Source organism: Heloderma suspectum, chromosome 2 (assembly GCF_057233095.1).
Source record: "Heloderma suspectum isolate Gila_16-S chromosome 2, 16-S_ref, whole genome shotgun sequence".
Lineage (NCBI taxonomy): Eukaryota > Metazoa > Chordata > Lepidosauria > Squamata > Helodermatidae > Heloderma > Heloderma suspectum.
In genome coordinates this window covers 309,358,052-309,385,351 of record NC_139459.1, presented here as the reverse complement: position 1 = coordinate 309,385,351, position 27,300 = coordinate 309,358,052, and the positions used below count along the sequence as shown (strand labels likewise).

At 42.9% G+C, this 27,300-nt stretch overlaps 1 protein-coding gene across 3 annotated transcripts in view; it reads right to left on the bottom strand.

Annotated features, from left to right (window-relative positions):
* TMCC1 (transmembrane and coiled-coil domain family 1) overlaps nucleotides 1-26,337 on the bottom strand; it is a 177,893-nt gene extending 151,556 nt beyond the window's left edge. The window contains exons 1-3 of one of the 3 annotated variants that reach the window (XM_084840240.1): nucleotides 26,027-26,337; nucleotides 11,272-11,328; nucleotides 7,696-8,405 (exon numbers count right to left, since the gene is read on the bottom strand). In XM_084840240.1, coding sequence (XP_084696366.1) covers nucleotides 7,696-8,244 — 549 coding nt within the window. In that variant the 5' untranslated portion in view covers nucleotides 8,245-8,405; nucleotides 11,272-11,328; nucleotides 26,027-26,337. Of the gene's footprint in view, nucleotides 1-7,695; nucleotides 8,406-11,271; nucleotides 11,329-26,026 lie in introns of those variants that run through there. The other 2 variants (XM_084840239.1, XM_084840241.1) reach the window with 2 other exon arrangements.
* Between the last annotated feature and the right edge of the window lie 963 nt (nucleotides 26,338-27,300).

Genomic DNA, 27,300 nt, shown 5'->3' with positions numbered 1-27,300 from the left:
CCATAGTTTGGTCCGCCAGGTGTCCCGCTTGGTATCGAAAATGCGTATGAGCCAATTCTGGAGTGGCCTCATATTCAACAGAACGTAGAGGACTGCAACCATCATTGCAGCCATAAGACCTAGTAGATCTTATTGGATCTTGAGTGCCAAAGAGGCTGCAGGAAGGTTTAACTCCATTGCCAACACCTCTGCTCATTCCCAAGGGAGGAATGCCCTGCCCGAGCAGGAGTCCAGCAGCGCCCCAATAAATTGCAGACACTGGGTAGGTTGTAAATGCAATTTCTTGAGATTGAGAGAAAGTCCCAAACTTTGAAGGAGATTGCAGGTCACCTCTACTGACCAAAGAAGGTGGTTCCGTGTCAACGCCACCAACAGCCAATTGTTGATATACGGATACACCTGGACAGCTTGCAAGTGAAGGTGAGAACAGACCATCACCATGCATTTGGGATATACTCTTGGGGCAGTGGCTAGGCCAAAAGGTAACAGCTGGAACTGGTAGGTGTCGGAGCCAATGGCAAATCGGAGATAATGTTGGTGCGACTCTGCTACAGCGATATGAAAATATGCATCCTTGAGGTTGATAGAGGCAAACCAATCTCCTCAAGAGAGGATGGATGCCAGAGAAACCATGCAGAACTTCCTGAGTGAAATATACAGGTTTAATTCTCAGAGGTCCAGTATCAGCCAGACCCATCCTTCTTTAGTATCGTGAAGTACCTGGAGTAGACCCCATCGTGGACACACAAACATGGGATGGGCATGATGGCTCCCTTCCTGAGAAGAGTATTAACCTCTTACCAAGCAGAGGGAGGGTATTGAACTTGATCTTGTATCCCCTCCATACAATGGAAAGCACCCAGGAGTCCAATGTGATGGAATGCCAGATCCGATGATAGGTGGGCAGAAGATGTCTAAAAAAGGGAGGACAGGCTGGGAGATGAAAAGGAAGTGGGTCTGAGTCAAAGGTATGGCCTATTCCTATTGTCAGATTTGTGGCGATAGCTGTGCAGCTTCCATGTCAAGAAAGACTTTCCCAATGCCACAGGTTGAGAACGGTGCTGCTGTGATGGCCCCAGTTGTTAGCGTTGATATCTGGCAGTGGAATCTTGGAACCAGCACCATTGTCTGGACAACTGTTGTGATATAAAACCCATACAACACACTGTGGTATGGGCCTTTTGGACCAAGTCTAATGTATCATCAGTTTTTGTGTTAAACAACCCCTGTCCATCGAAGAGCAAATCTTCAATGCAAGTTCTAGTCTCTTGTGGGAGGCCAACTGACCTCAACCAGGTGTACTGATGCAGGGTGATGGAACCAACCAATACTTTTGAGTTGCAGACGATTTGGTGATGCGACATATTTATTTGCTGTCTCAGCAGCTTCATTGCCTTGGATTGGAAGAGGCGACCTAACTCCTTGTTGTCACCTGGAACATGGTCTAGGAGATGGTCAGCTGTGTAATAGCTGGTACCCAGACATCACTGCCTGATAATCTGAGATCTTCAGACCCATCGCTGCGGAGGAATATGATCTCCTCCCAAGTAGATCAAGGTGTCTGCCTTCTTTGCCAGTTGGGGAGGAATATGCCCTTCAAGTCTTGCCTTGCGCCGCCTTGACAACTATCGAGTTTGGGGCCAGGTGGTTGAATAGGTACGATACATACCCCCCAAGGGCTTGGATATTGATGGCATAGTGGAAGTGGCTTTCCAGGATTGATTAATGGTCTCTTCTAACACAGGGAGGAGAGGAATGGCATTAGGTCTGAAAGATTCTGCATTCACCACATTGAAAACTGGATCCTGCACCATGAAGGCTATTTGCTACATCTGTAGACCCAAGTCCTGTGCCATGCTCAGAACCTGACTAGAAAATTGTCCCAGGTTCTCTGACAGAGAGATGGTGTCATTTGACCTGGGAACAGGGTCAGGAAAGGAGATGGAGAGAGGGCAAGAAGATGGAGACGTGGTATTAGATTGATAACGTTCCATACCAGAAAGTGGAGATTTCCACTTTGGAAACCTGTTGGGACCGGACATGGAGCCCACCTCTCTATTTCCTTGTGTAAGAATGAGATGTCCCTAGTATTAGCTTGTGAAAGAGACTGTAGAGCAGCCGGCAGCTGGGTAGTAGACAGAGCAGTCTGCAACTGTGCAACTTGTGGCTGTGGTAGAGCAGGCTGGACAATCTGCAATTGAGCTGTCTGTAGTTGCAGTTGAACAGACGGTGTGACTGGAGTTGGGGCGCGAAGAGCGTCTTCTCAACACTGTAGCTGATGGCTGTTGAAGGTACCAACTTTCTCCCCAATAAGGAGGATCAGGATGGCAAGCAGGGTAGCATGGATCATAAGGATCATCATGTTCCTCAACCCAATCCCGGGGTCTCCTGTATTGCACGTCCCAGGTTGAACGTCTATCCCACTCATAGAATGGTGATCTAGACCTGTCCTTTTAATTCACTTGTAAAAACTAGGGGAATGACTTCTGTTAGAAGAGTCGACCAAATACATTGAATCCAATGATCGCAGACGCTAATCACGACCTGTGCCGTAGCCTTCCAGTCAGTAATGCCGAGGTGGCAGAATGGGTGGGTCTGCTGGGATGGATCCTGGATCTCACCCTCCGATATCAATGTAAGTGGAATGGGCTACCCTGCCTGGATTAGATTCACCATATGAATCGGTGAAAGTAACATTGGTGGAGCAGCAGGTACAGGCATTGGTACAGGAGACTGTGTTCAACCTGGCATTGGTGGAGCAGTGGCAGACATGGCTGGTACCAAGGGTTGCTGTCAATCCCAAGATGCCGGAATAGAAACAGGTAGAGTGGTAGGAGTCAAGGGACGCACTTCATCCCAAGTTGGAGGACTGGGAGATGCAACCAAATGTGGAGGTCACTGTCGATCCTGAGGTACTTGCACAGAGTCAGGGACAGCGTGTGATCCCAAAGGACGTACTTGATCCTGATTAAAGTCATCCAACTTTTTAGAAGTCTTTTTCTTCTTTTTTAGGCTCTGAAGAAAACAGCTTTAGCCTTTTTGGTCAGCTTCTTAGCCAGTGAGAACATCAGAGACCGACCTAGAGTAGCAGGATTTTGTGTACTCGGAGGAGTATGAAGTTGAAGGAATGACACCAGAGCAGGCTGCTACACAGCAAAGTCTGAGGGCAAGGTTGGCTTCTCCACCATATCTTTTGGCTCCTCAACAGCTTCCAATGTTGACTTCCAGAGAGTAGCTTTCAGATGGTCAAAACGATTTCACCTTGCCTGTTTCGAAAAGGCTAGGCAACGAGGACAAGCTTTGACAATGTGGCTTTGCCAAGACAGAAAAGGCACAAAGAATGCCCATCAGAAGATGGTAGCTTCACCCCTACACTTTCGAAATGGTGCCCTAAGGGTCATACACCCATGTAGGTGAGTGATCACGAGATCATGAAAATGAATAGAAAATAAAAATACTAAGAAAAACACAGAAGTACTTTGATAGGTAAGATAGAAAGATAGAATAAAAAACTCAGCTTCAAAAAACGCTTTCAGATTGAACTGAATGAAAGAGACGTTCCCAGACGAGGCTATCACAATGGCGGTCAAACAAGAACTGAGGGAACAAGTGGGAGCCCGCTAGGGACATGAACACTTGGACAGTGGGGGAAGGGGTCCCACCCAAACTCCTCAGCTACAGAAGTTTCCCAAATCGAGGCTTCACGTATGAGCAGAACCCATATATGTGATGCACAGAGACCATGAACAACTCCCTCCCACCAGCAATTCAATTTAGCCTTTGAGAGCTAGGAAAATATAATTCTTTGCAATGGAGGCATGCAAAAGTGGGGGCATATATCAGGATCACATGCAGCAACAACTGTGCATTTTCTACACGTACACTGACTGGGTTTGCACAACCCAATAACCCACCATGGGCAGCCAGCCATACTGGGTTGTCACAAACAAGCAACTCTGAGAATCAATGGTTTGTTTTAGGGTTGTTCATACCCATGACGGGTTGTCATGCTGTCCAAAGCTGGGAGAGCAATTTTATCGTGGGTTGCCAGAATCAGCTACAAAGACACTTGACAAGAGTGGCAAAAAAGCTCATGCTGCTCTTCGTGATCTCACCAGTGCCACCTCCAACCTCCTACACCAGTGACTGGTCCTCCACCGACACCCAAATGGCACTTTGGAGGGCCTGTCACTTAAAAAACTTTTTTTCCAGGGCTTTGGGACTACGTAAATAGGGCCGTTAAAAAAAAATCCTGTTCGGTTGCAAGTGTGCAAGAGCGCAGGTTCACCTGTCCAATATGTGTAGCCTTGCCTTGTCAATTACCCTGTGTGTTTCAGCAGTTAAAAGGAGTGCCAAAGTGAGAGCAGATGCACCAAAAGGGTGGGGAGAGGTGGGGGAAAGACACACAATATCTCAGCAATGAAATCCTCTCACTATTATGTGTTGAACTGACACTTGTCAGTGTCCTCCCATTCAACACTTACCTGAGTCTCCAGCAAGTCCAGAAAGGGGAGATACTGGCTCCCCCACCTGTCTCAGCTCCTTCTCAGAGCAGTTACTGTGCTTCGGGGGGGGGGGGGTGCCAGTATTTCCCCTTTCTGGACTTGCTGGAGAGGATTTCAAGCAATTGGGAAATATTGTCCCCCTCATCCCACCCCAGTGGAAGTGAGAAAGCAACAGTATTTCATTGCCAAGTGGGAGATATCGTCCGACTCACCCCACCCCACTGGTGCACTTACTAGTCTATTTTTCCCCTTTTTAGTGCTTCTCAATTATGCAAATGTTCCCACCTGTCCCTTAGTATTATTTTTCCCCAGTCCTTGGCAGCTGTGTGCAAATTAGCCTATCTGCAGTCTTGCCTTGTCAATTTCCTTGTATGTTACCAACTCCACTTCAGTGTTCCCTTTGACAGCTGAAATATACAAGGCAAGGCTACAGGTATCAGACAGGTGAAAATGTGCTCTTGTGCCCTTGAGAAGGAATGGGGGGATGCAACCCCATTTGTGTACTCCCAAGCATTGCAAAGAAAAAAAGTGGTGAATGAAAATGGGTAGCAACTGGAATGCGGAGGGGGCTGGGACAAGGAGACAAGATGGGTTCTGCTCCAAAGGCGCCTTAGACACATGCCGGAGCGAGCTGGAGGACTGAGGGGGAAGGAGGGGGAGAACAAGCCACAGCAAGCTCAAGTGCCTGTCGGATGTACTGTGGGTTGTTCTGCAAATAACCAACCCACCATAGGTTATTCACAGGGTGGCTTAGTGCGTTGTGTAAACCCAGCCATTGTCTGGAAAGGCCCTTCCTCAATCAAACTAATTTAGCCATGCTTAGTTACAGCAGTGGTATGCAAAATTACCAGGTTGCTTCTACTGCATTTACACTCTCTTCCCAACAGAGAGCCACAAAAAAGTTAAGCCTTTCTTTTACTTCTCTTGTTACCAAAGGGGACGGAGAGCTTGAATTTATTATACGAATACTTAAAACAAAAAGCTTTATTTGTTTCAGCCATCTCCCCTCTATAAGAACAGCTCAAGGGAACCGTAAGTAGGAGAGGAAATGTCACCAATATTCTTTGGTTGAGATGCAGCCAAGTCAAGTAGCATCAAGCAAACTGGCAAGACACAGTTAGACCATCACTTACTTCTGCAAAGCAGGTCTTCCATTCTCCAGAAAACGCAGGACTTTTATAGGCCCTTAGAGGGAATACTGTTCTGATTGCTCTGTGCTGTTGTACAGCTTCTTTCTATTAGAATTTGATTCTGCCAGAGTTCTGGTCTACCTTTATCTGACCAAGCAGCTGGTATTCATAACTGCCTTCTCACGTCTCTAGGTACCACAATAAAAGCTAGAGATCCAAGGCTGTAGTTGTGGCTGGTCCATGGGCTGCAGCCCAAAGACACAAAAGGAAGGGAAGGGGCAAGATGAGACCTGGGCTGAAGTCTCTAAATCTTTTTCCCTCCACAGGGAAGCCGAAAAAGAAAGGGTTAAACAACATCTTCCCTCACTGCTGATCCTCTGTTCCCATTTCAGCCTCCCATAGCTTTTCATAAACAAAAAATATCCAGAGGATAAAAAAAAACTGGCCATCACATGTAGTTTGGTCATTAGTCAGCCCTGCTTCAACCAACCATCCTGGCTCCCAGCCAGAATCCTTTATTACTCAGCATTAGGTTTTCCCTTAGCCCCCTTACTGCCAACATACAGCTCCTCCTATTCTCCAGGCCCCTATGTGAGAGTTTTTCCTATGCACACCTTTATTTACCCGTGTCCTGAGTTCATTATCTTCTTTGCCTGTTTCTTCAGCTTTCTCCTCCACTTATGCTCAAGACCATTGCTCACCTTGTCACTCTGCACCTCATCCCTAAACTTCTATAAACTATCATCTCATTCAGTCTGCTGTTTTGTTTGTATTCTTCTTGTACCTAGAGATATTGTCAAGTTTTAGATTCCACTATAATGACCTCTCACTTCCCTCACTGACAGTCTGAAAATATTTGACTGCCAGAGGCTTCACCAACATCAGGGCAACATGAAATCCCTTTGTACCATCCAATATAGTTCTGGAACAGCAAGCTTAGAAAGCAGTACTTATTAACTGTACCTAGCAGAATTGAACATAGCCATAAAGCTGGTACAGTCATTTGCAACAGTTCTACTCCTCGATTTCAGCAACAGACAGAAGAATCATTTCCAACAATAACAGAGAAATCTTTCTAGACACCACTTCACATCAGAGTCAGACTGTACATTTTGAATACTGAGGTCCAAGTTCATCTGACAAAATGTTCAGAATGAACTGGCTCACATTTACTAGATTTTAAAGATATAGAACTTTTCCTCATCTTCTGAGTAGCATACTTTCTAACAAAAGTGCACAAAAAAACCTTTACTAAGTTATTCCATCCTGTTTTCTGTAAGTTATTTTTAACTGAGTACAAACCAGAATTTGGACCTAAATCACCATTTTAATCAGATTACATTTCCTGCCTTGACAGCACCCAGTACATTATTCGTATACAATTATTCCAAGCTAAAAATGGTATATGTAAAATCATAAAGTTGTTTTTGAGACTAGGGTGGATTTCAAGGTGTATACAGTCAACACTTAAGTTAAGAATTCAACAAAATTAAAGATACAACTCCGATTGGATATTTCTCTTCTTTGATCCATTGATCCACTAACTGAATTATTCAAGAATATGCACTAGAATGCCCACACTACACACAATGCCTCATCACCAAAAACATTCTCTCACCAAGATTAACAGCATTCAACTGCACAGTTGCAATTTCATATTACAGTGGAACTGCTGGGCTACTTTATACAGATCCGTGTACCTTAATTTAATCCAATGCTAGATTTACTGGAGAAAAAAAAAAATCAATGCTTGAAATAGTTTTACAAAGTAGTCTACCTGGGAACGACTTCCATAAGCGAAATAACTTCCAAAAATAAATATGCAAGTCAGCATCTACAATTCTCAACTGCCAAAAAGCTGAATTAAAATGGTGGTTTGCAGTTATAATCCCTTATTGACAGTGCAGTAGTTAGCTTATATTTGTATGTGTTCCTTTATTCAGGTGCATGCCCTTCAAGAAAAAAAGATTTAGCTCTGGCTCTTACTTTCACTAGTCAGTTTTGTTTCCAAAGAGGTATTTTAGAATCTGACAACATACTTCGCTATAAACAGAACTCACCTGCTCTGCCGATGTAATCTCTTCACCAGCTAGGCAAACAGGAGGGGCCATCTCCAGCACCGACAAATTAGTAGGGGCATCAGTAGTTGATGAGGATCTGGGCCGGCAGGAATGAATATCCTGGATAGATTTTCTGTTGATCTGGGGGCTTCCCTTTGGCGGATCTGACTTGCCACGCTTGCTATGGAGGCTTGTTCCTCTCTTCATTTTAGGTGGCACTCTGATTTGCTGGAGAACTCTATTTAGAGCTGTAGGATGGGTAGAGACACCATCAATTTCAGCACAGGTATTTTGGTTTTCCAATTCCATTTCAGGCTCCATATCAACCTGAGCTTGCTGAACATCATGGGGAGACACTGAAGACCTCCTGCGCTGATGCTGAAAGAGGTGCTTCAAGCCTTGACCAATCACATTAATGTTCTCAAAGGCATTGTGGGTAATTTTTGACAGTTTTTGCTCCGACTCATGCTGCCTTTTGGTCTCTGGATCTTGAGACTTGCCTCCAAGGTCAGGGTCATCACAGAGTTGTTCGCCACCAGATGGCTCCATCAGAGGACACCGAACAAGCTTGTTTGACAAGTCAAACACAGATGTCCTGTGTCTTTAAATTTTGTTTTTGCTAAAAATGCCAAGATTGTCAGCCAATAAAGTGTGCAATTGCTTCAAGAGTGAATACACATGCAGCTGTGCCACGCTGGTCTCATGCTTATCTGATGTTAAAACAAAAAAACCCAAAAATTACACATCACGCACAGATTAAGATAATCCATGTGAAAACATGCAGTTAGTTTACTCTTCTTTAACCCAAGCTACAAAAGTTCACTGCACCTTATCTTACATATTGCACCCATCACCATGGTATTCAAAGCAAGACCAATGCAACCTAACATATAGCTCTGTATTTCCAATGAAATACTCATTACTACAACGATTTTAGCAAAACATAAAATATCTGTTTTCAAGTACGGACTGGATGCCATATAGCCAGGGCTGAAAGATTTTGTAGGTACCAAGACCACTAGCAAAGGCTCTCTGAGCTGAGTCTAAAATGTCTAAAAGGGACTTTTTAGATGTACGCAGCAGAATGGTAGAGCAGCACAAATGACTAGTTCAGATTCATAGGAACAGATAATACAACTTGATCCCTTAAGTATATAACTTCATATAGGAGGAACAAGCAAGCTGTTACAATTGTATCACATTGCAAGGATGTAGGCAGGGAAGGAGGCAAGAGAATCCAAAGCAACACCCCCAGAAGGGGACCATTAACTGAGGGTAACAGTAAGTGTAGAAAGATTCATATACTTGTGGTCAAGGAGTCACATGCAAAAGCTGTGTAAGATGATAAACCAGTTCATACAATTAAGCTTTCAGTCTTGGCAGAAACAGCAGTCTTAAGAGAAGTCCATGAACGTTTGTAATGTTTAGATTGGAGAAAATAATCAGCAAAGCACATTTAGAGCCATTATGATGCCCAAGGCACCTCTAGCACTGCATGTCTTGCATATAGTTTAGAATCCTTGTTTTGCCAGTCCTACTACTTTAGCGACCTTTCATCCAGATTGCCAAACTGATGGGAGTCAGAACTACAGCATATTTCAAGTACCAGGCCTTGATATTCTTGATAAGTAAATACAAGAATTCTGGCACCTTTGCTACCCATACTGGACACATTGTACATGGAAATAAAACCATGTAAGTCTAGAACTGTAATTTTAACATCTTGCACGTTCTGTTAATTGACTAGGCATTAGGTTGCCATTACTTTGCCTAACGTAGCTGTGCCTAGACAGTACAAAATGGGGGAACAGTATAAATTTGCAAGGTTAAAGCTAAAACCAATGTTTCTAATATTCTTATCAGTAGTTTACACAAATATGTACCATCCTATTGATGAGTATTGATATAATTCTGCAAAGCATACAGCTAGTGATAAGCAGCCACCACCATGACACATTTTTGGATGGCATTGTTTAATTACAATAAGTTCCTCTTACTCTACAGAGACACAAATATGGAGACAGAAGGTAACTATGCACCAAAAATAATAATCCTGAATACAGAGCATTTCTCCCATTTCCTTAGACAGATTGAAATGAACACCTTCAATTGTTAAAAAGGCTTCCTTAAAAAGGAAATTTCTCTATAGATTGCCTAACTCCAAACTAGATACTACTAGTACCCCCATTCATGAGCCTTAAACCCATGGAGTAGAAACTGAAGAACTGCACAGAGATTCAGATTTGTTGTGATTCAAGGGACCACATACATAAACTATGTAAGATTATTAAACTGTTATCATACAAATGAAGAACAGAAAGTGGGGTTACAGATCTATACACTTTCCAAAGGCTATCGCTAATTTCAAGAATTAGCCATCAAGGGGTCTGGCGGCAGTGAATGAACTCTGTGAAAAATCCGTGAAATGTGTTGATGATCACATATTCAAAAACCTGGCTTATACCTATGTATGCAGCATCCAAAACTATCACTTCTGAACTAAAGAAATCTCAGTACAGCAGAATCGTCTAGATATTGGTAGGGTGGATGGGATGATCCTCAGAATATCAAATTTAGCATTAATTTACCATCAGTTATAATCAGGGCTTTGTCCAGATGTTAACTATTTTGACTTCATGATTATCAGTGTGCATGGGGAATTAGAAGGATTTGAGAGTCATTGCATGGTAACGCTCAACCATGTTTCAACTACAACATGGGATTCATAAGCCTCTATTGCTGTGAACATATTGAATTTCTGTCCAAATCTTTTTCTTTTTTTTTTAAATTCTAGATCAGGCAGATTTTCCCCTTGTGATTGTAGACAAATGTTTTAAAGCCTGAAAAAGCATTTGCTAATGATAATAGACCTGAAATTAGGTAGGTGAAGGTTTTAATGCTTACTGAGTGGCAATTTCATGTCCATAGTGTGATCAGCTGCTATGTCTAATGATCTCCCCACAGGTACCAGAGTTTACCAAGCAGCAAATTTCCAGCTTGCCAGAGAAGACAATAGATTCTGTGCCCAATGTAACAGCCCTTTTCATACAACACTTTTCCTACAGGGCTCTCACTACACAGCTATTTCAAGAGTCACCACATGCTGGGAGAAAATGCATGCATTCGTGGGTAATTAACCAAATGGCAACTAAAGCCAGTTTCTGCAATTTATTTCTACTGTGAATCAGAACTTCTCTCACGCCCCCAAACATTTTCATTTGCTTGCTTCTTCCCTCAACAGTTTTTCTCAGAATCTGAATACAGAAATATTTTTAGTTCAAAGCTTTTTTCTCTAGACTGCTTTGAAAGATTCTATTAAGGTAAGAACAAAGCCTGCAAGTTTAATATTGGGCCTTTTTTTTTTTTACTGGACCTCATGTAAACAAGTTTATTTTAATAAAACAGCACACATTAGTCCAGAAGATGGAACAAGTTGCAAAACATATATCCAAACAATGAACAACGTATTTATGGACATTACAATCTACTCTAGTATCCTTTCAGCTTTGATGCTGTGTATGGGTCTTTCAAGAAAGAGAAAAGATACCACTTTAAAATAGAAAAGAAGGTACTTACCTCCACCACTTATCCTTAAACATGACTGGCTGGTGGGGCTCCTCTGTCAAACAGCAGCTTGGGAGGAAAAAGTCAGACAAATGTTACAACAGAAACAAACACATCAGGATAATGCAACTTACTGAGTAGATTTAACTCAAACACTGTTATGCTACAAGTTATGCCTGGTCTCAGCATCGCTTAACAGTCACCAAGCAGGGACCAGAGAAATATAATGGCGCCCATGCACCTGCTGCCATCCGCATTCTGCTGAACTTCAGCTTCTATTGCCCTGCCCCTATTCTGTCTCTGCAGACATAAAGAACTTACAGTCAACATTTGGATACTGCAAGCTGAACGTTCCAACTACTCATTTATTCAAGAACAGGTTTGCTATAGTGAAGTAAGCTTCATTGATAAGTTATAGTGACAAAAACTAAACTTATTTTTTTTCTTTTATTCTATTTTAAATATTATCTCTCTCTCAAACTGACTGTTTTTTGAAGCAATAGTTTATTAAGTTTTAGCATTAACAAACATAGCAGCAACAATACGAAAAGAGAATTCAGATTTGAGAGTAATTAAACACATGCTTGTCCAAGTGTACAAGTTAGAATGCTCAAGACTATTTAGCATCTGGGGGACACAGGTTTGTTTGGTTTCAGGGATCCAAGGTCAGAACCAGAGCTCTGACCTTGGAGCCCAGAAATGGCGCTCCCTGCCCCCTTGTAGCTGGCGTGGTTCCTTCCGCGCCAGCTACATCTCCGCACTCAGAAACGGAGCATGGAGACAGGGAAAAGGGGGTCGTCTCAGGGCAGGGAGGGAAGGAGACTGGGGAAGCTACGTTACACAGCTTCCTATGCATGCCCCAGACTCCTTCCTGTTCAGAAGCCCCGTGGCTAAATGGGCAAAATCGCCCATCTAGCAAAATACAAGGCGGCCAGAGCATGGAGGCACAGCTTGCCTCTGTGCTCCAGCTGCCCTCACTGGATACTTGGCAGCCTCCAACTTTGGAGGCTGCCAACTATGTCAATAGGATTGTATCCTAATAGCATCAAGAGTTTGGTAACACACAGTCATTCCAGAGACTATTTTAAAGATCTCCTTTTTCACCTAATTAGTTCCCTGCCCCCATAAGCCAGATAAAATCACTGAAAGAAGTTTTGTTCAGAATGAACAAGGAATGAAGAGTATTTTTGTAGATGTATATCCATTACATTATTGCTTAGCCAAGCAGTTACAAGATTCACTGCTAATGTTACAGAGTACTAAAATTGATTCCACTTTGTAATGTGCTATGCCATAGCCTGGCTGACTACATTAACCACATCTGTATCCCACCATTATGATAAGAATCTGGTGTGCCATAGTGAGTAATAGTGAGCTGGGAAGTCTCCAGTTCAAGTTTGACTTGTACCATCAATCCATTAGGTGCCCTTAGTCAAATCAGCCCTTACCACTGATTTACCTTACGTGGCTGTTGTAAGGATTATGGCATTGAGTTATGTGAACCACTTTGAACACTAAAGCAAATACTAATCCAAAATCATCCAAAAGCTTTATGACTAAGGAGATTTGATCCTGGCACTAGAGCCCCTGAATAAAACCTGGCACTAGAGCCCCTGAACCACAAATCCAAATTGATCGTTTGACTGGTAATGTATACATGTATATGCTTTGATATAAATCAGTAGAATACCTCATTTCACAAATACTTTGCTACAACAGAAAGTAGCGCTCAACCATTCTAGCTCCTTATAATCTGGTTATTCCATGGGAAAGATTACAACAGTTAGACACAATAGCATTGTTCTCAGGGGAAGCAGAACTTCTGGCAGTGCTGAAAAGGCAGCATGGATCCAGAGACTTAAGGCTATCTACAATACCAGGTATATGCTGGAAAAACAGTTACCCAATAAAGGCAATTTAACACACTCAATATTTTAACTGACAGGTGAATGAAGAAAAAAAAAAAAAAGACTGCCTACTATGCCCTAGTCTGGTAGTGCTGTCATAGGACCAGTAAGAAACTAGGCTACGGCTTGAAGAAGATCCAAAGCTGAAGTGGGCAATATGCCTAAAACTGATTTAATGAAAATGTGATGATGACATAAGTAAAGACAGGTATGTTTCCACACTACAAAAGAACAATTTACCAACACGGAGAGGAATTTTAAATTCTAGTGATGCAGACATTTTTTTAAAGTTTATCAAAACTGAAACAGCACAAGAATAAGGGAACCATCTCAAAATGCCCAAGCACAGATCTGATCCACACTACTGTTGGAAATTGAAAATTGCTATATTATGTTCCATCGGTCCCACCCACCTATTTTATTATATTTCAAATCAAAGTGATTATTGTGCAAAACGGTGACCTAAATTAGCACAAAGTATTTGAAGCAGCATATGGTAAAGCATCTCTTACTTAGGGCTCTCTAATCCAGATTCTTTCATTCTGTCCATCCTTTGGCTTGGATCCTAATTTGCTTTCCATGATAGGAATAGAATTCACAGAAGAGGGTTTCCCCACTTTTTCCTTCCCTCTGCAGCTCCCTGCAAAATCTTCTTGTGGGGGCTGAGGAATCCTGAGAATGGTGTGGGATATGGTGCAGAGAGCTGAAGGATGATAGAAATTGTTCCCTCCCTTATGTGAAAAGAGAAGTAACTTAGGATCTAAGCCTCTATGCCAGAGGTGGGCAAGTTCTACAGCCCTTAGGGCCACATGTGGCACTGGGTGGGTAGCCAGGAACCACACACACACAAACATGATCCAGATGCTGGGAGGAGGGAGAAGCTTCAACCTTGCCCTCCTCCCAGTGATCTTGATGCTGTTCACATCCACTTGCAACATTTACGTTTCTCTCCATATATTAGGAGGTTGAATACAGAGTTCGATATTTCCAGTCCACACAGGCAATATTGGTGTTTTTATTTCCACACTTCGCTCACTGCCATATTTGTGATTACTATGGCGAGAAACATAAGTGCTCCAAGAGTAAGTTTACAGTCATAGTTGCTTCATGAAAGTTTACCTACTAAAAAAATTGTCAGAATATTGTTTGTTAGAGCTAGCACAATTGCTGTATTGTATTTTAGTCTTGCACCCACCTGTCTTGACAACTAACCTTCACTATATCTTGTACACTGGCTTTCCAGACTAATGTGCTTAGTGTTTTCTTTGCTTTGGCGGGGGGGGGGGGGTCAAAAGAAACACTGAATTTGCATAGCTTCCCTTGGCTGCAAATGCATTTGATAGAAGTTCTGCAGATTAACACTATTAATAGAAGTTACCAAGCTACCCAGTGGTGAATGGGCATATGAGTACAACAGAATGAAGTATCAACTTCTTCAGAGAGCAGGTAGTAACAGGAATGGAATTTAACACATCATAAAAATGTGTCAACTACATATGTTGTATAAAATTAAGTTTAGTTTCAATTACTCCAGATCTCTGAAATATGCATTAACTCTGGACAAGACTGTACAGCTAAAATTAAGTTCAATGTATTTAGTAAAGGGCCCAAATCTTAACTCCTTAATATGACATTCTAATTGTGAGGTTAGACCTATTCCAAGATGAGGGCATGAGGGTTAGCAAGGCTGCCCGCAAAACCTGGTTTATGATGCATCTATGAATAAAAATAATTGAACACATTTTGCCATGTTGGTGCCACAGAATTCAAATCATGCTGACCCACACACTAGATACACTGGCCTGCTCTACATCTCTCAGAAAACAACTGACAGGCAGCTCAAATAAATTTTTACGCCAAGGGTTACAGTAGTACAGTGGTCTTAACTGATGTTTCATGCCCAACCAAAAATATGGTTCAAGTGCCAACAGAACTGGAGCCAAGATGGGGCAACCGAGAAACAAGAGGAAGGTATCAGCATGCTTAGGGAAATCCCAAGATTTGTATTAGTATTTTTTTAAAATGACAACAACCCTAATGTAGCTTCCCCCAGCCTTGCCCTCCAGATGTTTTGGACTACAACTCCGACCATTCTTGACCACTGGCCATGCTGGCTGGGGCTGATGGAAGTTTAAGTCCAAAATATCATGGGTAGTAACCTAATGGGGTCTTTGGGATGGTGCCCCAGTGCTAATTATGTTCTGATAGTGTAAACCAATGCTTGTGAAATGTAACTAGCGCTTACTAGCACAAGAAAAAGCAGTGATTTGCTGCTGAAATTCAGCAGTGCAACAGCAAAAAAATCACCCCCTTTTTGCACCACACCGCCAAATTTCAGCAGCAAATTGCCACTTTCCCATTGCGCTAGCAACCACTAGTTACATTGCACATGCATGGGCACCAGGTTGGGGAAGGCTACCCTAAGGAGTGAAAAGCTCAAACAGTTCAAGGTTGGACTCGATGGCCTTGTAGGCCCCTTCCAACCCTACTATTCTATGAAGATATTTGAACACTCTTAGTAGCCACAGAATGTTGAATGTCAGTTGGAAAAGAAAAACCAGAGTGGAGTGGTGGAATGGAATGCCCTGCTTGAAGGGAATGGGTAGGAACCCTGAAAAGGAGTACTCCTATTTGGTTGTAAGGCTACACTACAGTATTTTGTTGCAGGTCCCATTTGCAGCAACTGAATTTCATCAGCATTTAAATGTTTTTGGGATGTAGTCAAAAGAGCTCTAATTTTCAAATGATAGCATGTTTTCTTTCCCTCTCTCCCTGTGGACCATGATGTTTGTTAATCTTGAAGGAGAAGAATTTACCAATATCTTGCCTTATACCATGGCTAATGTTCACCTGACACTGCTGCCTAAACTTGATGTTCACCAAGGTTGGAGATCATAAAAACTAGCCTTTGCACTTTGTGAAGGACTACAAAGTTCCAAAGATTTTGTTCTAAGCAAAAGCTCACCAAAACTCAAGTAGGAATTCAAACAAGATAAAAATCAACTGGTATTCTAGCCAGTCATTGTGTTTTATCACTATCTTGAGAAAAAACATATTACTAATTATTACCTGAAACATAATGTTAGAGATTTCTTTTGTACAATCCATATAATGGAAATATGTTCTGTGCCTTTAATAGAATATGCCAATGACTCATACTGAAAATTAGCAATAATAATCCCCCCAGTTATTATATGATATACTTTTGGACAAAACCCTATGTTAATAACATTGTTTATTTAGGTTGGAAATGTTCAGTTATGTTGGGATAATCTGATCTTTGGGGGGAAGGAAGAGATATGTCCTAAACTAAAAACAATCACTATTGATTATTCTGTAATCTTCGGGTCAGTTTTAAATAACTATATGGAGAAAGCAAATGCTACAGAACCAATTAGAAGCATATTGCTCATGTTGGTATTGAAGTCAGCAGGAAGTCAGCATCACTCCTGCAAAATACTTCTAGTCCTTTTTCCATAGATGTCTTAGGAAAAAATTATAGAGTAAGGGCTTCCGACAGAGGGCTCTGAGCTCAGAGCCCTCTGCCTATCCTGCACCTTGTTGACATGAGCCTGGCAGGGAGAGAGGAGGACAGAGGCAATTTAGCCTCTATTTAAAATACAAAAAGCAGCTAGATGGACCTCTGAGACCCTTTTGGTGGGCAGGGAGGGGATTGGAGAGGCTATAGGATGCTGTGTATCATGGCTTCTCCTCTACCCTCCCCACCTACCATTGCAACCCTTTTCTCTCTCCATGGCAGCTGAGAGTGGGTGGGGGAGGGAAGATCCACAACTGGATCTCCTCCTCCCTGCTCATAGCTCTGTCTATAGGCATGGAGGAGATCCAAAGCATCTTATAGCCCCCCAGACGCTGTCTAGGGGCCATAAAAAAAAGGTAAGTGTCCCCAACCAGTCGTGTCCGCCTCTAGGGGGTGGTGCTCATCTCCATTTCTAAGTCGAAGCGCCAGCGCTGTCTGAAGACGCCTTCCGTGGTCATGTGGCCGGCACGACTGAACACCGAGGTGCACGGAATGCTGTTACCTTTCCTGCCGAAGCTGCACCTATTTATCTACTTGCAATTTCTTGCTTTTGAACTGCTAGGTTGGCAGAAGCTGGGACTGAAGCTGGGAGCTCACTCCGTCACGCAGCACTCTGGTCTCGAACTGCTGTCCTTCCGGTCTGCAATTCAGTGTCTTAACCACTAAGCCACCACGGCCCCAAGGGTCTAGGGGCCATAGGATTACTCTAAGTCTTACTAAGCAAGAGTGATGAAATGCTAATTTCTTCAACAGCAACCTTGGATAGTAGATTATTTGCAACAAGCAAGACACTCTGATATCCTAAACAATCTGCATATGCATAGTGATGTGCATGTGTGTGCCTTATTTTCCCTTGAAATGTTTACTTCTTCGAGCAAGGAGTCATTCATGGGAAAACTCACCCAAGAAAGCTCTCTGTGTAAGAAAAAAAGCCTCTTGGGAACATTCAAGTTCACATATAATTTATGCTTTCTTGCACTAAGAAACTGGCCGTATTTAGAAACTGAAGAGTAGACATTCAAATACTTCTCACTGAAATAGAAATAACACCCATAATTCTTTTACCTTCATGGAGTTGTTTGATATCAGATTGTTCTGCTATCCAGACAATACAACTCCCAACATTCAAGTACTTCACCAGTACATAATATCCATAGCAGGAGATGAAATACAAATTAAATCAAGTTTAGAAAAAGTCCCAAGTAATGTTCTTCACCTCCCCCTTGAAGCATCAGCACAACAGTTAGCAAATATCATGTATCCATGTCATTTAACCAGGGAATACATTGAGTTCACATTCTTCACTTACCTCCAACTATATTTGATAAGGTCAAGTGTGACAACTCTTGATGTGTCATTGCGAAAGCCTCCCATACAGCATTCTAGGGTTCTAAAGAAAGCTATGCTTTTGACATGAGGGAGTATGAAAAATCCTAGTGGGCATTTAAGTCTAAAATATAGGTAGAAAGGTCCTGATGGCATTTATCATTTGTTGTTACAGCTCCTCAAAAAAAGAAAAGAGTAAGCTGCCCATTTCTTTTGGCTTCTGGTCATCCAGCAAAACTGCTCAAGCTCCTATCATGTTGCTATCTCAGATCTCTTACCATAGCCCTACAAATAACTTTGTAAATAGAAGCTTGAGAACAGATTTTCAGCCACCCTGAAGCAGTATGATTCAAAATTTTAGAAAGCAGCCTTGTGCCTCAAATCTAGGGTGGTCATCCCACCTGCACAACCAATCTGAGAGCATAATTTTCCAAATCTCAATCTTTTCCCCATTTCATTCTGTTGAAAGAACAACGACAATATACTACTTGCATTTTAGGAGGATGCTGCAATTAAAAAAAAAGTTATCTGAAATATATATTTAAAATCTTAATAGTTTTACACTCAAAAGGTATTTAAGATTCTGCAGGACATATTGCTTTCAAATTCCTCACATGCATCTGAGATGACAAATTCAGGGTGACCTTGGTAGCCAAGCAAAAAGATGCTGCCTTGTCCCTGACCTTGTGCTACAGCTTTGTACCAGAATGAGGTCAGGGATAAACTATCCCTATCCAGCTCAGACCTAGTGAAGGGCAATTGAGGTGAACCAGCTTTCTCTGTCCCTGCACTCTACTCATGTAATTTCACATCAAAAACAGTGTAAGAATAAGAGGTTAACATTACAGACCTTCTGTGTATGTGCCAACAAAGCATTTGGCTTGGGTGCTTGGTTTTCTGAATGCTGACCTCACACATGCAGAACCTCTTAATGTTCAAAGCTGGAGAATAACCTACAGGCATTTGATTCATAAAGCTGACTGTTAAGACACTGATAAATTTGTGTAACATAAAATTTATGCATCACTACTTCTGTCCTAGCTTAATGCACAGTATCACTGCATAGAAACCATTTTGTGCAAATTAAAATTCTCATCCTAGACCAGGGGGTAGGCAATCCAATGTCTTTCAGATATTTTGGACAACTCTCAGGATAGCCAACCGTCAGGAATTATGGGAGTTGTACTGCAAACTAACTGGAGGGTGTCAGGTTGCCTACCCCATCCTAAACTATTCAAAGTATAGCCTTCATCACTACAATGCGCCAACAACATGATGTGGCTGCAAAAAAGGCAAATGCTATTTGGGGCTGCATTAATAGAAGTATAACTTCCAAATTACATGAAGGACTGGTTCCCCTCTACTCAGCATTGGTTAGGCCTCATCTCGAGTACTATGTCCAGTTCTGGGCACCACATCTGAAGAAGGATGCAGACAACGGATAGGGTTCAGAGGAGGGCAACAAAGATGATCAGGGGACTGGAAACAAAGCCCTATAAAGAGAGACTCAAAGAACTGGGCATGTTTAGCCTTAAGAGAAGACTGAGGGGAGATATGATAGTGCTCTGCAAGTACCTGAAAGGCTGTCAGAGAAAGGCCAGGAACTCTTCTCAATCATCCTAGAGTGCAGGACACGGAATCATGGGCTCAAGTGTCAGGAAGCCAGATTCCGACTGAACATCAGGAAAAACTTCTTGTTAGAGCAATATAATGGGACCAATGATCTAGGGAGGTAGTGGGCTTTCCCACACTGGAGGCATTCAAGATGAAGCTGGACAGGCATCTGTCAGGGATGCTTTGACTTCCATTGAGCAGGGGGTTGGTCTAGATGGTCTTATAGTCCCCTTCCAACCCTGCTATTCTATGATGCTATGAATGCATAACTTCATTTCTGAACAATCTGTAAATGGTAAAAAAAAAAAGGAAGCAGGGGAAATACCTACTAACAGAACTTCAAGTGATACCTTGTACACTCAGCCTTAAAATGTGGATATTGCATACATTCAGCCAAAACTGAAAGAAGCATTCAGTAATACTTGTAGAGTCAGGTGATCAAACAATGCAGCTTATGATGAGAACATACACTCTCCGAGTATATTACACTTGCTGCAGTAAATTTTTAATTTGAATCTCAGGTTAAGCCACAGTTAAATATAAATTGCTTCACAAATGTAAATACGGACATTACTATTTGAATTGCACTGCCATTCCAGAGTGAGATTGAAAAAGCATATTTAAAAACTCTTCAACAGCCAAATGGCTTCATCAAAATTCAGCTCCAATAAAACTGTACAAGCAGGCTTCAGAACCTAAGTATGAAATACAAAAGGCTAAAGTGTCTGTAGAATTCTGAGAAAGATTAGCAAGCATTGTCTATACTTTAAGGAAACTTAAATACCTCAGTGACTACCACCTATCAAACAAGCTATTCTCAGCTTCAGTATCTGGTTTCATTGTTGATTTCCTTTTGGCAAGCTGCACAGACTGCATTTTCAGCAAAACATCTAAAGCTGAGAAAATTGGTTTGATTTGTAATTTTGCTCCACTGATATTTTTTGCTCAGGATTTTTTTTATTCTGTTGTGACTTAATTATTTTTATTTGTTTGTAGGGTTTAATCCAGAACATTAGGTCCATTCATGGAAGGGACCAGTGGAGACTACACTGTATGGGTGAGGGGAGGCAATGTTTACCTATTCTTGCTCACAGTACCTCTGATCCAAGCCATAATGCTTATCTCTGCAGGTTTGGGGACCAAAAGATGGATAGCAATATCTTAACAATTAAAGTAAATGTATTTATTTGTTCCGTGTAGAAGGAATAAACTAGAACCTTTGCTTGATTTTTTTAATGATCCTGGGCAAGATTATATTAACTGATACCATACTCAAACTAGAGCACATCTACACAATGGGAAAAGGTTTTATTATTTCAAAACAGTGTTGGCAAGCCTTAGATCACTGACACATCAAAAGCAAACTGGTATGTTTTATTAATACAAACAAGAAGGATTTTTTGCTGTCAATTCCACAGGAGGAGTAGGAAGATGCATCCCCAAGTTAACCCTGATACACTTCTGTCTGGAGTAAGTCACTTCTCCACTGTGCTTCAATATCCCAAGCTCTAAAATGGCAACACACCACCTGCCACACAAGAGAAATAATAAGAGTATTTATATTTACAGAAAGCTAGAGGAAGGCAAAACCTAGGAAGAGAAAGTAAGCAATTACATATAAGGCTTCCATTAATCAAACCTTCTAGCCTCTCTATTAACAGACCTGAGATGCAGGAACTGAACTAGTGTCACCTAGTTGTCAAGTGTAACAATTTTAAACGTCAGTGGAGAACACATTTAGGAACTGACAAGTTCTGACCAAGTAGTAAGACATATTTCCTAAAAACATTAGAAATTGCTACCTTGATGTAATGAGGTTCTCAAAATAAAATTTTTGCTTTAAATATAAAAGGCTGTCAGAACAACCCAAGTATGGGTGTCTTCCCCTTTCCTATATTTACAGAGATGTAGTCACATTTGTGGCTCAGCTTCAAAGTAAGCCTTAGCATAGTGTTTCCTTATGTAAGTATGTGTGCTGTGACTACCACGACAAACTCATACTTGGCTAAGCCAAGGCTGAACCTACCGCAGAAGGCACTTATAATCCAAATTCAGCCAACTTTGGGTGATTTACAAAAAGGAGAAACAATGAAAGTTTTCTAGGCTTCATGTGCTGGGCAGAAAACAACAGAATGAAATTTAATAGGGATAAATGTCAAGTTCTGCACCTAGGAAAAAGAAACCAAATGAACAGTTACAAGATGGGGGATATTTGGCTCAACAACACTACAAGCGAGAAGGCTTTTGGAATTGTCATAGATCACAAGCTGAATATGAGCCAAGGCATTCAAGATGAAGCTGGACAGCCGGCTGTCAAGGATGCGTTGACTTAGATTCCTGCGTTGAGCAGGGGGCTGGACTCGATGGTCTTATAGGCCCCTACTATTCTATGATTCTATGTTTTTGTCTTAACACCAATTACATATTACAAGTTATGTAATAAATACACAGATATACTACTGGTGATGAGAAAGCCAATGCATGCCTTCTATGCACCATTTTTTGGTTACTACTAGTGTTTTGTTTTTGTGTTACTACTACTAGCATCAGACCAAAGGCCTGTCTAGTCCAGCATTCTGTTTACACAGTGTCCAACCAGATGCCTATGGAAAGCCCACAACAGGACATGAATGTAACAGAACTCTCCCGGTCGTATGTCTCTAGCAACTGGTATGCAGAGGCATACTACCTGTTCTTATGGCTGTTCTTATGGAATATGTCTCAATGTGAATAAAAACAACCCTACTGGATCAGACCAATGATCCATGTAGTATAGCATCCCATTTTCTACAGCAGCTAACTAGATGCCTCTAGGAATCCCACAAGCACAATATGAAGGCAATAACACAATCCTCCTGTTGCTCCAAGCAGCTGGTATCCAGCGACATAATGACCCAGTTGCATGTCACAGTGGCAAATTGTGGGTTAAATAACCTTTAACTCAGCAAACCCACAATTTGTTGGGATGCACGCCCCCTATGAGCAGCTTCCACTTACTGTAAACTACCTCTAATTGCTGCAATTGGAGGGCATCAGTGTGATGTGTAAACCCAGACAGCTGGTCTATTGAGGGGCTAAACAGGCCAGCTGTTAACCCAAGAACAAACCATAGATTAACCACTGGGTTTAGCCCCTAAACAACCCAGCAGTCCAGCTTCACACGTCACATTAACAACCTCTGATCGCACTGACCTGAGGTGGTTTACATAAGTGACAAAGTTTGCACGGAGCCCGCAATTTGCTGCTATGAGGTGCAAACCAGGTCACTGCCTCTGTTACCCTCTGTGGTCACTGTTTCAGATTTTACATTATGTTTTATTGTCATATCATTGCTTTCTTGCCGGGGGGGGGGGCGATTTTAATAATCAAAACCACAGCACAGGGGAAATGGGTTAAACTCTACTCGTGGTCCCCAATCAAGAACAAGACCCCATCTCTCGCTCTCTCTCTTTTTAAGAGGGAGATACAAGTACCAAGTATTTAACATGGTGACTTGTTTTGCACAACATGACATCTTAAATAACCCATGATGAACTGCAGCATGTGGCAGGCACATGTGGCCACCATTTTGAATATGCGATCCCCAATTGGGGCGATCAGGAGTTGTGCTATGTCCTGAGAACCTGGCCACTGTGGGTTGTCTGAGGGTTAAATAACCCTCGCATAACCCTTGATTAGTACTAAGGTTATGTGAGGGTTGTTTAACTTTCAAATAAGCCATGGTGGCTGGGTTTGCTCAACATGGTGCAACCTCCAACAGCTCCGATCAGAGTTTGCATACTCAAAACAGCAGCCACACATACCCAACATGTACCACAGCTCATTGTGGGTTAAATAACGTTTAATGGTCTGGCTGTGTCGTACAAACTGGCCCAATGTGTAGTTTGGCTCTTTGGCAGGACCATACCGATCCATTTTGGGTTGTTTCAACAGACTGGTGCATTACTTTCTTCCTGGAGAAGAGCACTCATGTCAAAGACATTATAGGGAAACAAAGCAATTTCTTGCTTTGATTCTGGAAAATAAAGCCAGATTTATTTTTGCATCTCCTTTTCATTTTGTAAGCAGGATAGACAATATCCCTCACCCACCCACCAGTAATCTATAGAGGTCATCAAGACTAAAGGAAATGTGAAAATGTTTCTTTGTATGATGTTTAACTTATTTCCCCTTATTTAGCTTATTTGCTTAGATTTCTGCATTGAGCAGGGGGTTGGACTCGATGGTCTTATAGGCCCCTTCCAACCCTACTATTCTATGATTCTTTGATTCCCTACAACTATCACACAGCATAGATCACCAGTTCCACTTTGACGGATTACTGGAGCTGAGACACTGTATCAGAACACCTTCAAGGAAATTCATGGCCAACAGGAATTTCAATTCAGCATTCCAGCTCTTCATGGAATTCCTATAGCTAGTAATTTTGCTCAGCATGATTAGTTTAGTATTGCATGATTCTCTGAAGTTCAGTTATGTAATGCCAACTGAGATCAGGATCACATTATGGTACTTAAAGCTCTGCAAAATGATAGCTCTGCCAAAACAGGAAAGCTACAGTTCTAAGTTCCAGAATATGATGGAAATGAGTATATCTATAAGAAAACATCATGTGTTTATGTAGCAAGGACCCTTAGTACCACTTAGCTTTTTATTTTATTAGGCAGGCATCTATGCATTTGGACTAGACAGTTCCCTAGAATTATTAGATGTTTCTGAGCCTACTTTTAACTGAGATGTAATGACGTTTACTACAGAATAAGTATACCTTCCAATATTAGTACAAGGTTGCTTCATCAAATACCAACTATTTCCTTCATAAGCAATCATCTAGTATGTCGTCTCCAAATGAATAAACACATCACCTTTTAAATGTTGTCTTCCATGCCATTATATTTTCTGATCAAATTCTTTAATTGCTACCAAAGCTATTTAAAATAGCTTTGAATTTTTTTAAAAAAAAATCTATTAAAATTCTGTAAGATTCTATTTGAAACCCTTCATTAATTTTATTAAAAAGAGGTTTTCTGAAAGAAGCAACAAAGGAGAATAAGGGAAGGGTTTAGCTGTTAAAACTATCTGTTTCCCCCATAGAAGTCATTGTACTCTGGGCAACACTAAAGTAGGAAGTCTACTAAAGAGCAATCCACCCCAGCTGAATCACTGGCATCAAGAAGGATACTAAGGACTTCCATATCACCAGTACACCAAATACACCTAATGGACTGCAAATGTAACAAACAGCTATAGGCTGTTGATATATCAATCTATTCGAAGATGGTGCCTTGCTTTAGAAGGCTCCATTCCTTCCAAGTTATTTCCAGTATTCTGTAATACCAATTGCACTGTAATACACCACAAAGCATAGTCTTCCATTCCACTCAGATTAAAGTGCACCTGCTATTTAATCTCAGAGTCCATTCCTCTTCCCACAGTCCTATTCATTCCATTGCTTCCCCAATTCATAAACCTGAACAAGGATGTATCAGTGTTTTAATATTTTTTTTAAAGGTAGCTGCTACTCCACTAATCACAAATGACACAGAAACACAGAACCAAGAATTCAGCAGGAAACTCTCAGTTGGAGACCCTCAACACAATGCTCTTTAAAAATCGACCAGCAACTGATAAGGGCAGCTACTGCTGAGGACAGGCTTGTGCAATACCAACCACCTGACAGATAGAGCTTCAACCCATGCCTTCCTCCCCATCTGTTTACTCTTGTGATTGTGCCATGCTGGAAAGGAGGATCTGAAGGAATTTGGGGACAGGGGTGGGGAGAGACTTCGGAAAGCCCATCTGAACCACATTATACTATCTTGGTGTGTTTTGTTTTCTCATTTAACAAATATATAGGGACAGTGCTGTCCCACAACCTATGCAGTATGGCCAGCCTTCCCCAATCTGGTGCCCTTGGATGTTTTGGACTACAACTCCCAGCATTCCTGCCCATTCACCATGCCGGCTGGAGCTGGTGGGAGTTGAAGTCCAAAACATCTGGAGGGCACCAGGTTGGAGAAAGCTGCAGTATGCAAAAATCTATGCAGCCTCAAAACAGCACCCAACACTACCCAGAAGGAAATGTAACTTGAGGTTGTAAACTCTCTCCCATCATTTCTTCCATCCCCACTCCTTCCACGGATGTGACTGATTTCGGGGTAAAGGTTAGCCCCCTACTCAGAAGACGACGCCTTGGGAGGGGGGGAGACAGAGTAACATGCAATCCTGAGTTCTGAGGGAATGAGAGGGGTCGGTTAGGGAGGGCCACGTGATGTGGCAGGGGAGGGGGGAAGAGGAGACCAGGCAGGCTACACGAGAACCGACCAACTGCCGAGCGAAGGGGACACACGGACGAAAGCAGCCCCGGGGATAAGATACTCACCCCGAGGAAAGCGGGTGGTGAGGGTGGAAGCAAGAAAGGCCCCCGGTCCTTCTGGGAGGAGAACTGGGCCCTGGAGGCTGCCAAGGCACTGAGGCGGTCAGGGGAGAAACAGCAGGAGTGGGAAAGGAGCTGGTCTCGGCCACTTACCGGGGGAGGGAGTCGGGGGAGGCGACGCCCCAGCGACTCCTGCGGCGGTGGCGGCGGCGGCGGCGGCTGCTCCATCCCCAGCTCCCGGCGGCGCCGCCACCGCCGCCAATTCTCCTCCTCCGCTGCCGCCTCACGGCCACAACAACGACGCCGCGCTGTTGCGCAAGCGGAGGGGCGGTCACGAGCCCCGCGCGCGCACACATGAACGCTCCCTCGGACGTCACCGCGAGCCGCCCCTGCGCGTCGCGAGAGCGGGGGGGGGGGCGGCGGAGCGAGGAGCCGTTCGAGCGGCCGGCTCCGCCCTCCTCCTGACATTGGCCGCGGAGGAGGGGGCCTTGGGACGCCGGACTGCGGGGGAAAGGGGAGGGGGCGGGGCCTCGCCTGGCTTCCCGCGGCGGCGAGAGCAGCGCCGAAAGTGCTTCCTCTTTCCCACGGTTGCCAAGGAGCAGCGCCCGCTTGTCTGCGTGCCAAGCCCACGTGGGGCTGAGGGGCCGTGGGCGGGGGGCAAGACGATTTCTTCCCGGGACGCCCGCGTGGCGCTTGTTTGTTGTTGCGCCTGACGCTGGATCTGCCTCCTTATTAATCGCCCTCCCCCCGTTCTTCTAGCGTGTTTTACCTTTATTTTAGGAGCTTGTTTCCTAATTGTTAAAACTGGTTTAAGTCCGCCCCCCTCTCCCGTAGACATGCTTTCTTCCCCAGCAGCATGCACTGTGGTATTAGGACCGTGATCCTATTTATGATTGATTGATTGAGGGCGCAATCCCATGCCTGTTTAGACAGCAGTGAGTCCTACAACTCCCAGCATTCGCCAGCCAGCTTTGCTGGAGTTGTAGGACTCATTGCTGTCTAAACAGGCATAGGATTGCGCCCTTAAGGGGAATGGCACTCAAGGCGGATCCTAGAAATGTACGTTCAGCCCGATCCGATGCTCAGTTTCAATGGGCACGTGCCCAACTGGATACAAGCCCTTCCTCTTCCTCTCTTTCTTTCTTTGTAAAAGCCGGAATGGGCCCTTTGTTAGCAGAACTGATGCCACAAACCGTGGAAACACTTCAGAAGAATCATTAAGAGCTGAAATCCATCCAATATTATCCTTTTATTAATCCCTGAATACCCAGAAGTCACCC